General features: G+C 46.4%; 5 protein-coding genes across 5 annotated transcripts; 4 read left to right on the top strand and 1 right to left on the bottom strand.

Moving 5' to 3' along the window:
• Positions 1-373: 373 nt before the first annotated feature.
• On the bottom strand, positions 374-3,782 carry MGYG_03913 (hypothetical protein; the record flags this gene model as incomplete). The annotated part of the gene is made up of 3 exons (XM_003173692.1): positions 374-587; positions 643-3,466; positions 3,539-3,782. 3 exons carry the CDS (start codon positions 3,780-3,782, stop codon positions 374-376), a joined length of 3,282 nt encoding a protein of 1,093 aa, XP_003173740.1.
• A 640-nt stretch (positions 3,783-4,422) lies between these two features.
• On the top strand, positions 4,423-6,077 carry MGYG_03914 (CMGC/CLK protein kinase; the record flags this gene model as incomplete). Its single annotated transcript, XM_003173693.1, has 7 exons — positions 4,423-4,662; positions 4,703-4,855; positions 4,909-5,034; positions 5,134-5,427; positions 5,480-5,675; positions 5,715-5,877; positions 5,939-6,077. The coding sequence occupies 7 exons, from the start codon at positions 4,423-4,425 to the stop codon at positions 6,075-6,077; spliced, it is 1,311 nt and encodes a 436-aa protein (XP_003173741.1).
• An 812-nt stretch (positions 6,078-6,889) lies between these two features.
• On the top strand, positions 6,890-7,364 carry MGYG_03915 (hypothetical protein; the record flags this gene model as incomplete). Its single annotated transcript, XM_003173694.1, has 2 exons — positions 6,890-7,059; positions 7,118-7,364. 2 exons carry the CDS (start codon positions 6,890-6,892, stop codon positions 7,362-7,364), a joined length of 417 nt encoding a protein of 138 aa, XP_003173742.1.
• A 792-nt stretch (positions 7,365-8,156) lies between these two features.
• On the top strand, positions 8,157-9,719 carry MGYG_03916 (CMGC protein kinase; the record flags this gene model as incomplete). The annotated part of the gene is made up of 5 exons (XM_003173695.1): positions 8,157-8,404; positions 8,466-8,800; positions 8,869-9,188; positions 9,249-9,489; positions 9,541-9,719. The coding sequence occupies 5 exons, from the start codon at positions 8,157-8,159 to the stop codon at positions 9,717-9,719; spliced, it is 1,323 nt and encodes a 440-aa protein (XP_003173743.1).
• A 360-nt stretch (positions 9,720-10,079) lies between these two features.
• On the top strand, positions 10,080-12,474 carry MGYG_03917 (DNA replication licensing factor mcm5; the record flags this gene model as incomplete). The annotated part of the gene is made up of 4 exons (XM_003173696.1): positions 10,080-10,216; positions 10,277-10,403; positions 10,464-11,863; positions 11,982-12,474. The coding sequence occupies 4 exons, from the start codon at positions 10,080-10,082 to the stop codon at positions 12,472-12,474; spliced, it is 2,157 nt and encodes a 718-aa protein (XP_003173744.1).
• Positions 12,475-12,835: the final 361 nt, after the last annotated feature.

A 12,835-nucleotide genomic window follows, 5' to 3' on the forward strand; every position in this document is an offset into this window, starting at 1 on the left:
GCTTCTGCTTTCTCATGGCAGGGAAGGAGGTCAAGAGGAGGAAGGCAGATCTGGCAAGTAAACAGTGGCAAATTATAACCCAGCAAAGACGGAATAAACATTGAACCATTCAATATTATACATGATCACAGCGTTAAAATATCAAAGATGGAAGATAAAGCTGGAGTAAGTGAAAAGACAGCGCCAAAAGAGGACAGAAGAGCCACTAAGGTGGTTGCGCCGGTAAAGATAAATGGCAGGGGAAGAAGTGTATAAGCATTGAAGTCCTCCAGGTGTATAAGTCATCTAAATCCGTCGCTCAGTTAGGTAAAAGAGAGCCAGTAAAATGTTAATAATCCGTAACAAAGATAGAAATAGTAGTAACAGGCATGTTTTAGGAGTCATTTGAATCGTTTCTCTCGCCGGTACTCGGTGAGGTTGATGTATCACGGCTGGGGACGGCGGGTGATCCGGAGTTAGGAACCGGGGATGATGGACTAGCAGCAACGTGCTTTGCTTCAATAACTGAAGTAAGGTGGCTTATAAGCTCATTTCCACCATCAAGTTTCTCTAGTGTAGATCGGAGAAACTGGACATCAGACAGCATCCTGTGTGATTGGTTAGCGGATTATCGTCTTGAGCTACAATATTAAGCTACCATACCTTTGCCTAGCTCTTTCCGACTTTAACGGTGCCTGTTGGAAGGCATCAGTCCATTGATCCTTATAACTTGCAAAAACGGGTCCCATGATCATCGCTACAGTAGTGTCCGGTAGGTGTTTCGATAAAACTCGGTGTAAAGTTCCGGTCTCTTTTGCCAAAATTTCCATGTAAGGGCTAATAGTATTCGATTCTCCTTCCCAGTCCATCTTTTTCATAGAAGTAACACGAATAGACGAGCGGGAATTCATGATATCAACGAGTTTCTCATGGATTCCAGACTGGTGTTCTTGATAAAGCCTTTTGACTTTATCGAATTCACCCATGACAGGAGTGGACGGACAATGCCGGCGAATAAACTCCCTAATGTAAGGGATAAGAGCAATTATGAAGCTCAGAGATTGAGACGCAAGAGCGAGGTGTTTAGTGGTAATATTTTTCAAACCTGCACTTTTTGTTGCTCCAGCACCGAGGATCAATTGTGAGGTCCTTGAATTAAATAACTTGAGACACTCAAGTAGACTAGGGGCAATATCAGGAACCACATTTGGTATACCGGCCATAAAGTGCTGAAACTCTTCGGTGGCTTGTAATATTAAAAATGCAGACTCTGGGAGAATAAATTTCTGTTCGTCAATAGTTGCATTCCTGACACGCTCTTTTTTAGCCCCTGAACCGTTCAATGGTGCTTCCTTGGTTTCTGTCGCTTGCTCCAAGTCATTTTCACCTGTATCCCAGATTCTGGACGATGCATTCCACACCTCTGCATCGTGTGTACTTGCATCAAGCACACGGGATAGGAGGGTGTCTTCACGATCGCCGAAATCTTTGGCATCCCATTTATCCTGATCCAGGACCTGGACAATACGGTGTTTCCAGGCATCCCCGAAACTAGACATATAGTTCTTTATCTGAGTGTCGACCACGGTTTTAAGGGTAGTGCCACTTCTGCCCGAGATGGCCTCGCATTCTTCAGCAAAGAGCCTATTTAGAGTAAAGTATTGGAGAAACTGTTCGAGGGAGAAAAATTCGATCTGTCCACCTCGAACCTTTAATACCTTCACAATTTGCGACTGGACTATATCCACGGCTTGGCCAAGTAAGCTTGACATATCTAGAACTTGGAGGATCTCATCTCTGGCCAGGGTGTTTGGTGATGGAACATTGGCCATGGTATCCAAACTTTGCGAGCTTTGACTTCTAGAAGGTGATTGTACAGATGTTGACGAATTCCCCAGGTTGCTTGTGATATCAAGTAAGACTTTCACTTGGACACTGAGCCTTCTAAGTGCCTCGCTGATGCCAGTGTATATGGTGGTGAGCATTGAAAAGGCGTCATCTGCACCCAATGAACGGAGGTTACGCGCAAGGATAGATGATTTCTCCTGCTGGTTCAGTTGTCGCCCCCCGTGTGTTGAAGCAGACATGATAGATTCATTATCCTCGTCCGTTGAACTAGGAAGATGCCGGCGAATTATGTTTTTCATTTCCCGAAGAACCGCATTTTTGAAAGACGTGGCACCCGTCATTGTATAGCGAGCTCGACCTAAGCCGGAAAGCTCTCTCTGAAGCCTTGACCGCATCTCATTATCAACGGTCAAAAATGCTGGCATACTGGACATAGTGTTCCGTTGGCCACGACGAGATCTCTGGAAAGCTATGCCGAGTCGAAGTAATGTCGCTTCGGGAGAAGAGCTTTCAACATGCCGGCGGAGGTCGTCCAAAAGAATGGTTAGGAACCTGTTTTCATACCCAGCTCCTATGTAGGATCGGAGCTGGGCAAAATCATCCGATGCTCGATCAAGCGCATCGACGCCCCGGAGATCTATAATCATGTCTGTGTCTGTAAGGTATTGGCGCGGCTTTGTCGGCCGTTCTCCAACCAGGAGCCTCTCGGCATCGTCCAGCTCGTCGATAGCATCTTCAAGGTCACCACTATCAATAAGCTTCTCACATTTTGAAACTGATGAAATGACTTCCTGTAATTGGCAAACAGCGTCCGCTAGCTTCCTCACATTTTCACGTCGGCGTTGAAGCTTGACCACCTTCAATCCTCCCTGGGCCATATCAACATCCAACTTTGCCAAGTCTTCACGTAGCACCCTAATGTTATTCACGGAGGTAGCAGCTTCGGTATGGAGATCCCTAAGGGAGCCTAGTGCAGAGAAAAAGGACTTTGAGGCCGTGGATATTGACGAAAGAAGATGTATTTCCACTGTATCCAGATACCAAGAGAGTTTCTCCTGTAGTATTGCATTTGTAGCAAGTGCTTTTCTGCTAGGCCGTCTTTCAGAGGCTAACTCATCTGAACCAGTTCGTCCGGGGCTTTTTGGAGAACTAATAACCTCCGATCTCTCTGACACTATATCAAATGTCCTCGGGTTTTCAAGTTGGAAATTCTCGTCGAAGTAAATATTTGGTATTGTAGACAATGGTGTTGGTGAGAGTGCCGACCTGTGGCTCGATGAGGGTCGAGAGCGCTGCGTAGACGGATCTAGAGGAGAAGATGAAAGAGACCCCGATTGCCGCCCATCAAATGCCTTGTTAAGCATCTGGTCGAGTTCCGGTGACGCTAAGGACGGTGTATTTCTCCTAATGATACTCAGGTCCTGGTCCCCATTCTCCTTTGCGTGATGTAAGGCATCGTACAGCGAGCCAACCTGAAGCAGATAGGGTTGGAAGGACGCAGAATCAACATGTGGGATATTCGTCAAAGTAACTGGAGGTATGTCGCGGGCCGAGGGTGGTTTATAGCCACTGGGCGGAGCAGAAGTGTGAGGGAGAAGTCCAGTGCGGACAATCGGAGGCTGAAGGAGGGTTGAAATGGCTGTCAATGAAGAAAACCGTTAGCCATCACCAGAACATAGCCTAGCGAAATAGTAGATACAAGAAATCCTACCATTTTGGCCGGACTCTGCTATTGGCCCATGCTGCTGATGCTGTTGTAGTAACGGTGGGTGGAATGCCGATCCCAAACTTGTGATAGAGCTGGCATTAGAGCTCCTGCGGGAGCCGAACCGGTGCCGTGATATGGGTTTGCTGCCGTTATCCGCTTGTGGGAAGGGAATCTGCTGAGACACGGCGGATTTTGGAGACGATAAGGGCAAGCTGTCCACAGACCTCCTGGAGTCTGGTGAGGTCATGTCGGACCCGGGGACCATGTGAGGCTCCGTAGTTCAGTGGCAGCAATTAGGGCCTTGCTATCATGACGGCATGTCCTCGAAACCGGCGGACAGGAGTTTGGAGCATTCGGGGAGGCCAGGTCTAAAAGATCACTTTGCTATACAGCCGGCAGGGGCAGAGAGCCGGAAGAAAAGGACGAGATATTTATGTTGTATGTAGAGGGAGTACTGTAACCTGTAGCAGTGTGATGATTCCAAGGTTGTCACTCCGTCAGGCGTTTTCTTTTGGCCTGGAAGCTTAGACCAACCCGCTTCTGGTCTGGGGAACGGGACCTTCTTGGCATCTAGTCTCCTTTTGACTATTCTCTTGGCATATGGGAATATTTAAGCGCTTTCCCAGCCAAAGTCCATCAATTTGGCATCTGGACTCCGTACCTGAGTACCATACGGGGAATGGAGGTTTTAAAAACCTTTAAGGCCTGAAGTCTACGCGTGAAGAACGTAAGGCTAATCGGAATATTTAACTAATGATCTGGCGCCTACAATGAATTGACAGCAGTTATTCCTATAGCACGGACATAGGTTTATGTTTATCTGCTTTTTACAATAATCTTTCCACTTAAAAGACTCCAAAATTAGCTCGATCTTTTTACTTGATCTCATGGTACCTTCGTTTCTCCGACGTTTGTCACGCTTTAGCTTATCATGGAAACCTCTGGAGTTCTCGAATTCAAGTTTCACGCGGATACCTGCAAGCCAGAAAATTGAAGAAGAGACTATCCCAGACTACATTACTTCTCGGTATTATCCAACCCGAATAGGAGAAGATATTGAAAGGAGATATCAGGTCGTGGGAAAGCTAGGGTACGGAGCAACGTCCAGGTCTTTTTGGGTGGAGGAAGCTAGACACGGCACTATTGAAAGTCTGTAATGACGACGAGCTGCAGACAACATGCTATACCTGCAGTCGCCGGCGTTATGTTACCCTTAAAATCTTCATAACATCTACCTCAATGGGTCAGCGATTAGATGACGAGCTCCGGATGTACAAGCGGATAGAAAAAGGCTCACGATCCCATCCCGGCCATCAAGCAGTCAGGTCACTGATTGATTCATTTGATATCAACGGACCTGAAGAAAAGCACAGATGCTTGGTACACCCACCATTATAGGAAAATTTGTTGACCTTTCTTCATCGCAATCCAGTACGAAGACTACCTCCGCTACTTTTAGCATTGGTGCTTCAGCGGTTGTTTTCGGCGTTGGACTATTTGCATACTGAATGTCATATTATACATGCTGGTGGGGATTCATTCACCCATATAATACCCCCGACCATAACGCTCATATTTTGAATGACTTAGATATCAAGGCCGACAATATCATGTTTGGTACCGCTGATGATTCAATTTTCAGAGATTTTGAAGAAGCGGAGCTTCAAACTCCATCTCCAAGGAAGGAGTTAGATGGAAGGATTATCTATCTATCGAGGGAACTAGGAATACCCAAAGCATTGGGACCCCCTGTCCTATGTGACTTTGGTTCGGCCATACCCGGTGACATAGAACACTCCGAATATATTCAACCTAATATCTACCGGGCCCCAGAGGTGATCTTAGAAGCTCCATGGACCTATAGTGTGGACATATGGAATACAGGATGCATGGTAGGACAGAAAGCCCATCTAAAACAGTCCGCAAACTAACCTCGTCATCTAGATTTGGGACATTTTTGAGGGCGAGTCTTTATTTACCGGCCACGACCCAGAGTTCCAAACCTATCGGAGTCGAGCTCATCTTTCTGAGATGATTAGGCTTCTAGGTCCCCCGCCGCCTCCTTTGCTTACGCGAGGGAACCTAAGAAGTAAATTCTTTTCTGCCGAAGGTATGTTCTGTTTTTTCTGTTTTCTCTCGTGTTCGCTGGCTAGACAGTCATAACCAACTTGCGTTCTAGGTGAATTCTGCGCCGGAATACCTCTTCTCAACCGTGTTCAGCTTGAGGAAAGAGAATCTACTTTCGAAGGAGAGGAAAAACTGGCCTTTTTACGTATGGTACGAAGAATGCTCCAGTGGCAGCCAGAGGACCGCAGATCTGCCAAAGAGCTTGAACAGGATAAGTGGATCCAGAGTTACTTTTGAAGTGGTATATGTATAAATATGTTTCTGAGCGGTTAATAGACAATTCATAGTATGTATAATCCCTTTCCACACGTTATTCTCTAGGTCGTCTTCCAATACCCCGCCAACAATATTAATAGCAGCAGCACTGCAACACCTATCAATGGTTGCCCACCAAGGTGAATATCTAGGTAAGTAGCTTACTTCGCACCAAGTACTCTTAGTTGGCGCCGAAAAGCGTAGATTGTCAACTAACTACCAAGTTAGTATTAATAACAACAAGCCTCCTGCGCCAATCAGCGCGGGCCCGCCTTCTTGGCTCAACCGTTTGGCAGTTAGTTACTTAACTACTTGGCATTCTAAGCGCCGTCCTTGGAAAGGATAAAACAGTTTGATAACTTATTTATATCTATCCATCGCAGCTTGTTACGGAGACAGCTGTGCTGATTGAATATGCACTTTGGCTATGAAAAATGTAATGCTTGTATTCATATATAGCACAATCCCACTCCCCAACAATAACAACCACAACCCAAAACCAAAAGGATGCAGCTGCATAAGTTTCTTGGGATATATGATATTTGCAAATCTTCAAAGCTATTGGTTTAAAACGTATCTCGTGTCATTATAACATGTAAAGCATACATTGGTTGGCCCAAATGCGTTCCCATTTTATACGTCCGCTGCATGCTATTGTTAATTATTGATGCGATTTAGCGCTTATGAAGAAGCATTGTTATCATTGGTGTATATAAGTATATCATGCATATGCAAACTCCTGTTAGAGACGACACTATGGATGGGGGCCAGCGGTTAGGTGATATAGTAGTCGCCATGGCCATTAAACCATAGTATTAAAATCAGGGGGGGGTTGGGGTATATAAGGACTCAGTCAGGTCACCATTTCCAGTTCTTATTAACCATATTCCAATCCAATCTACTTGCCATCTATCACAAGAAGTTTGCACCCCATTCAAATATTGCCTTTCTCTTCTGACCTCCTACCCAAAAATGGCATCGAAGCTAGCGTCCAGGCCTTTCTCAACCACTGCCAAGTTGATGAGGAAACTCACATGGACGTTAAACGGAACGACAACGGATGTCACCTGGGTAACCGAGCAAACCGAAGAGAGTGTCGACCATGTTCCGGGTCTTGAGGGTGTCGTTAGTGCCCGTGTAAAGTAATGTTATCTGCATGCAAGCTCCTACATAACTTCCAAGCTAACTAACGTTTTGCAGTGGGAATCCTCATTGTACTCCCAAAACTGGTGACGTCTGGCACGGAAGTGTTGAACTATATAACAGCACGGGAACCCGGGTCACGTCGGCACATGTTTATCCTAACGGGTATATTAAATTCTCCAAGAAGAAATACCAAGGCGTAAAGCTCTCTCCACACCCCAGAGCTCCCGTGATTGCCCCAGAAAGTCCTATGACTACGAATGCCAATACGAAACAATCCAGCTCGAAGCCAACCAAGAAGTGATGAGATATAGAGGTATGCATGGGGGCTGGTGCGCTTGAGTATAACGGCCTGGAGCCCTTGATCAGGCACCTTTGAGGGTTAAACCATAATCCTGTTCGAAATGAGGTTGGAACGACCGAGGTGGATAACATGGTCAAATCAGTGTTGTATGCTATGGGTATTTTGTGCAGTTTGCAGTAAGGAATATGAATATAAAAAGCATTAAGAAGGAACTATCAGGCCCCTTTGTAGCGTTATGAGCCTAGAATGTCAGCGCTAAAGTTGAAATTAACTTTTGAAGAAAATGGCATGCAAATGCGGAGTTTGGAAAAAAGCCAACGAAGATAGAGCGCTGTTTTTTTATTAGTTAGTTAGTTAGCTCCGCGATTTTGCTTGGAGTCGTATCCTTCTATTAGCCGATACCGACCACTAATAAGTCAGAGGGTTATATGATTGTTCTAGTACACGCAGAAGGGGAGGAAGAAAAATGTTAGAAGTGTGCTGGCGCTAAAGGAGTTTGGATATTGTTAAACTAAAAGCAACGCTGCTTAGTTAGCAACAGCAGAATGAGGTACAGTAGGTACTTCTGACAGATATTTAACTAAGACGCTGGTTGGCGGGTGGGTCGTTCATTCTTCGGACCATGAGCCAGGCGCGTAGCTCATATCACGTGAAAAGACCGCCCCAGAATTGTTTATGAAGGTGCTGCTACTTTTCCGCTGTGTTCATATTCATCTTACTTAACAAAACGGAGACATCTGATTCTACGGGAGATTCGCAAGACCCCAGTCTTCATGCTTAGCCCGTTTTACTATGAAGTCCCTAAAGCGTGCAATAACACGCTCGTTCTCATGTCTTCGCAGGAAACCTCTACCTATTCCCCCTACAAATCCTCTTTTAGCCGCTAACGAGCTTGTTGACGAGGAAATCTGCCCTGGCTATAACCCTAATAAGTTCTATCCAGCTAGGCCCGGAGATGTACTCGACAATCGCTATCAAATCCTCGTGAAAGTTGGCTGGGGAGTTTCATCAACTGTGTGGTTTGCCCGTGACATGCGAGGGTATTAGCGTTTATCTTTTATCGGAGTTATGAAAATCATTCCTCGTTAACATATTATGCAGATACCAGTATGAACCAGAGGGTGTTGTGGCACTGAAAATAACAAACGCGAACCAGCCAATCGACGACGAATGCGGGATCGAGAACCACATCTTCAGGGCAAATCCGTCACACCGTGGTCGCGCACTTTTCAGGACATCTTCCGAATGTTTTGAAATCACAAGCTCAGCGGGGAAACATATGTGTTTGGCATATGAACCCATGAGGGAGCCATTATGGTTATTCAAGAGGCGCTTTAAAGATGAAGCTATTCCCCTCCCACTCGTCAAGACATATGTCCGGCTTCTCCTCGTGGGATTGGACTACCTTCATACAGAGTGTAAAGTCGTGCATACTGGTAAGGATATATCAAACTTGATTGTCGTTAGAGTATTTATTGGCTAATACCTAACCACATTTTTATAGATTTAAAACTCGAGAACATCATGGTCTCGTTTGAAGATCCAGCAGTGCTTGGTGACTTCATGGGTTCCTTGTATGATACACCAATGCAATACAAGATTGATTCTACGGGCCGACCAGTCTATCGCTGCCACAACGATTTTGGGCCACTTCGAAAGCTGAGAAATATACCTAAGATCGTCGATTTTGGCCACTCAGTGAAGTTTGACTCCGAGGACGATTTGATGATTCAACCTATTCAACCGGATCACTACCGCGCACCTGAGGTTATTCTAGGCTGCGGATGGGGAATGAGTACCGACATCTGGAATCTCGGCGTGCTTGTGTGTCCATAAAATCTCCCTTCACACATATCTCTTGAAAATTCACTGACAACGTATTAGCTCTGGGACATTTTTGAGAACAAGGAGCTGTTCCGCTTGGTGTATGATGCAAATGGGCAGTACAATGCTAAAGGGCATCTCGCAGAAATGATAGCTTTGCTTGGGCCACCACCCCCAGACTTAGTCGCGAGATCGCGGTCAACGTCAGAATACCAGTGGCCAGAGCCCATAGTGAGAGAAGACGGGCAACTTTGTGGAAACTCAAGAGAATACTTTGGGGGCCCGTTTTTTGATGATAATGGTACTTGAATACCCTGTATAAGATTCGAAACATTAACTGACAAACTTCTAGGTAATTTTTTGCATGAAGATTTGATACCAGATCGGAGGTTTGATGACACGGCCCCTTCTCTAGACAGTGAGCAAAGGGAAAAATTCCTATCTTTTGTAAAAAGGATGGTCACCTGGCTCCCAGAAGAAAGGGCAACCGCGCGTGAACTCGCTGAACATCCATTCCTCCAACTGAAATAACAACCTTGGAAGAACGTTTTGTATAATATACTAAGAATAAATTTCGTCCCTAGTGGCCTCTCCACTTTTGTCCATTTCTCTCTTTTGTAACTTGTTCCTATGCATTTCTCTCGCCCCTTACAGTATGCCGTACAAATAGTTATAGTTAGTTTAGCCGCCGCCAAGCCGCGCAAGTTTAAAACCCACTTTACGCGGTTGAAGAAGCGCGACGCGTCCCAAGTATTTTTTTTGCCTTCCAAAACGCCCCACTGAACAGCAATTTCACCAGCTTCGAAGTGATATCTTCGCAGCATCACAATCCTCGTATTTGGCACAGGTTGACAGTCTATAAAATTGATATTCTGACACATTGCCGTGATAATGGATCGAAGGACGCCTTATTCCCTGAGCGTGCTGCAACCGCAAACCGACGGGCCAGATGAAGCCAGAAGCAACATCCAGGCCCAGCTACGAGAATTTATCCTTGCTTTCCAGATCGATAATACCTTCGTCTACCGGTAAGTCTTGTTTGTTCTCTGGTATAAGGGACTTATGCTAATTGCTCTACTCAAAAATAGAGATCAAATCAGACAAAATGTCCTTGTCAACAGATACTTGTGCGATGTCGATGTCGCACATTTGATCGCATATAACGAAGAGCTTGCCCACAGGCTTACGACTAATCCACAAGACACGATTCCCTTAGTACGTTTTCGAGTCTGATTTATTATTACTAGACAGTGCTTACACGACTTGTTTCTATAGTTTGAAGCTGCCCTGAAGCAATGCACACAGAAGATCGTCTATCCGTCTCAGAGGGACATCGAACTGCCAGAGCACCAGCTCCTTCTCCATTCGAGTGTATCTCTCATTTCTATAAGAGATCTCAATGCCTCGAACGTATCCAGCCTGGTCCGCATACCTGGGATAGTTATTGGTGCATCGACCATTTCATCAAAAGCGACAGTTGTCCACATTCAATGCCGGCACTGCCAGGAACCCGATAACATTGTTGTAGAGGGAGGGTTCTCTGGCCTTACTTTACCACGAACATGCAAAAGAATGAGACAACCGAACGAGGACAAGTGCCCCATTGATCCCTACTTTATCGTACACGAGAAGTGCCAATTCGTGGATCAACAAATTATTAAGCTTCAGGAAGCCCCTGACCAGGTTCCAGTGGGAGAGCTGCCACGACATATATTAATTTCCGCAGATAGATACCTTGCCAACCGGGTGGTTCCGGGTACACGATGTACGATCATGGGCGTGTTCTCGATTTACCAAGCGAAAGGTGGTAAAAAGTCCAATGATTCAGCGCCCGCTATAAGGAATCCATACCTCCGAGCAGTTGGTATCATGAGTGACGTTGATCAGACTGCCAAGGGGGCTGGTGTATTTACCGAAGAGGAAGAGCAGGAGTTCTTGGAGATGAGCAGACGACCTGATTTATATGAAGTGTTTACTGACTGTATCGCACCGTCAATTTACGGTAACCGAGATATTAAAAAGGCGATTGCATGTCTGCTCATGGGCGGTTCAAAGAAGATACTGCCCGATGGCATGAAACTACGTGGTGATATCAATGTTCTCCTTCTTGGTGATCCGGGTACTGCCAAATCACAGCTGTTGAAGTTTGTGGAGAGAGTATCGCCAATTGCCATCTACACATCCGGTAAGGGATCCTCTGCCGCTGGTCTTACTGCCTCGGTCCAGCGTGATGCGACCACCCGCGAATTCTATCTGGAAGGTGGTGCGATGGTGCTCGCTGATGGAGGCGTTGTCTGCATTGACGAGTTCGACAAGATGAGGGACGAGGATCGAGTTGCGATCCACGAAGCGATGGAGCAGCAGACAATATCCATTGCCAAGGCAGGAATCACGACTATCTTGAACGCTAGGACATCAGTCCTAGCTGCAGCCAACCCCGTGTTTGGGCGATATGACGACATGAAAACAGCCGGGGAGAACATTGACTTTCAGACGACCATCCTGTCTCGATTCGATATGATTTTCATTGTGCGTGATGCACACGAGAGAGGGCGAGACCAGACCATGGCTAAACATATCATAAGCATCCACCAAGGAGGGCGAGGGATTGAGGAGCAAGCCGAGGCAGAAATACCGCTTGAAAAGATGAAGAGGTATATTAGTTACTGTAAATCGTAAGTACCTTCCCCCTTCTCCTACCACCACCTGGTCCTACCACCATCTGGTCCATCCTGGGGTTTCACAGCGCCCCTCATGATCGGCTCAGCAGCTAATCCTGGTCACAAACGACAGCCGTTGCGCTCCAAGACTCTCTCCAGAAGCCTCGGAGAAACTGTCGTCACACTTCGTCTCCATTCGTAAGAGGGTGCATCAAGCTGAGCTTGACGCTAATGCGAGGTCGTCTATACCAATCACAGTACGTCAGCTTGAGGCCGTGATACGTATCACCGAATCCCTGGCCAAATTATCACTTTCTCCCGTAGCGACGGAAGAGCATGTCGATGAGGCTGTACGACTGTTCCTGGCCTCGACCATGGACGCTGCCGTGCATGGGGATGGCCAGGCAAGCAAGGAACTATCCGCAGAAGTCAGCAAGATCGAAGACGAACTCAAACGACGACTGCCTATTGGATGGACTACAAGCCTAGCCACCCTGCGGCGCGAATTTGTGGATGGTCGTAACTATAACGAGCAGGCATTAAATCGAGCCTTATTGGTCCTGCAACGAAGGGATAGTATACAGTTCAGAGCAGGAGGGGGTCAGATCTATAGAAGCGGGCCTTAGGGGGAACCCCCGGGCCTACATACAACCCTTGCCTTAACGACTTTTTATTGCATGAAACTGCTGTTTAATTAATATTAAACCCCCTCACCCCTAGCATACCCCGGTTCTTTGTGCCCAAGCCGTACGCCTTCGCCACTGTTCCCAGAGCGAGGGCTCTGATGAATATGTGCCGCTTGCCTCCCGGATGGCGTCTGCGCCCGAGCCTTGGTTTTTCTCTTGCATTCCGCAGGACGGAGCCCTTACCGGCAAGCTTTGACGCTGCATCGATAGGCTATGTAAGAAAACTCTGTATCTAGATTTACGTGTTTACGATAGGCGTTCAGATAATTGGAATGTGGACAAGATGGCGTCGATATCTATG

Source organism: Nannizzia gypsea, genomic scaffold (genome assembly GCF_000150975.2).
Source record: "Nannizzia gypsea CBS 118893 supercont1.3 genomic scaffold, whole genome shotgun sequence".
Lineage (NCBI taxonomy): Eukaryota > Fungi > Ascomycota > Eurotiomycetes > Onygenales > Arthrodermataceae > Nannizzia > Nannizzia gypsea.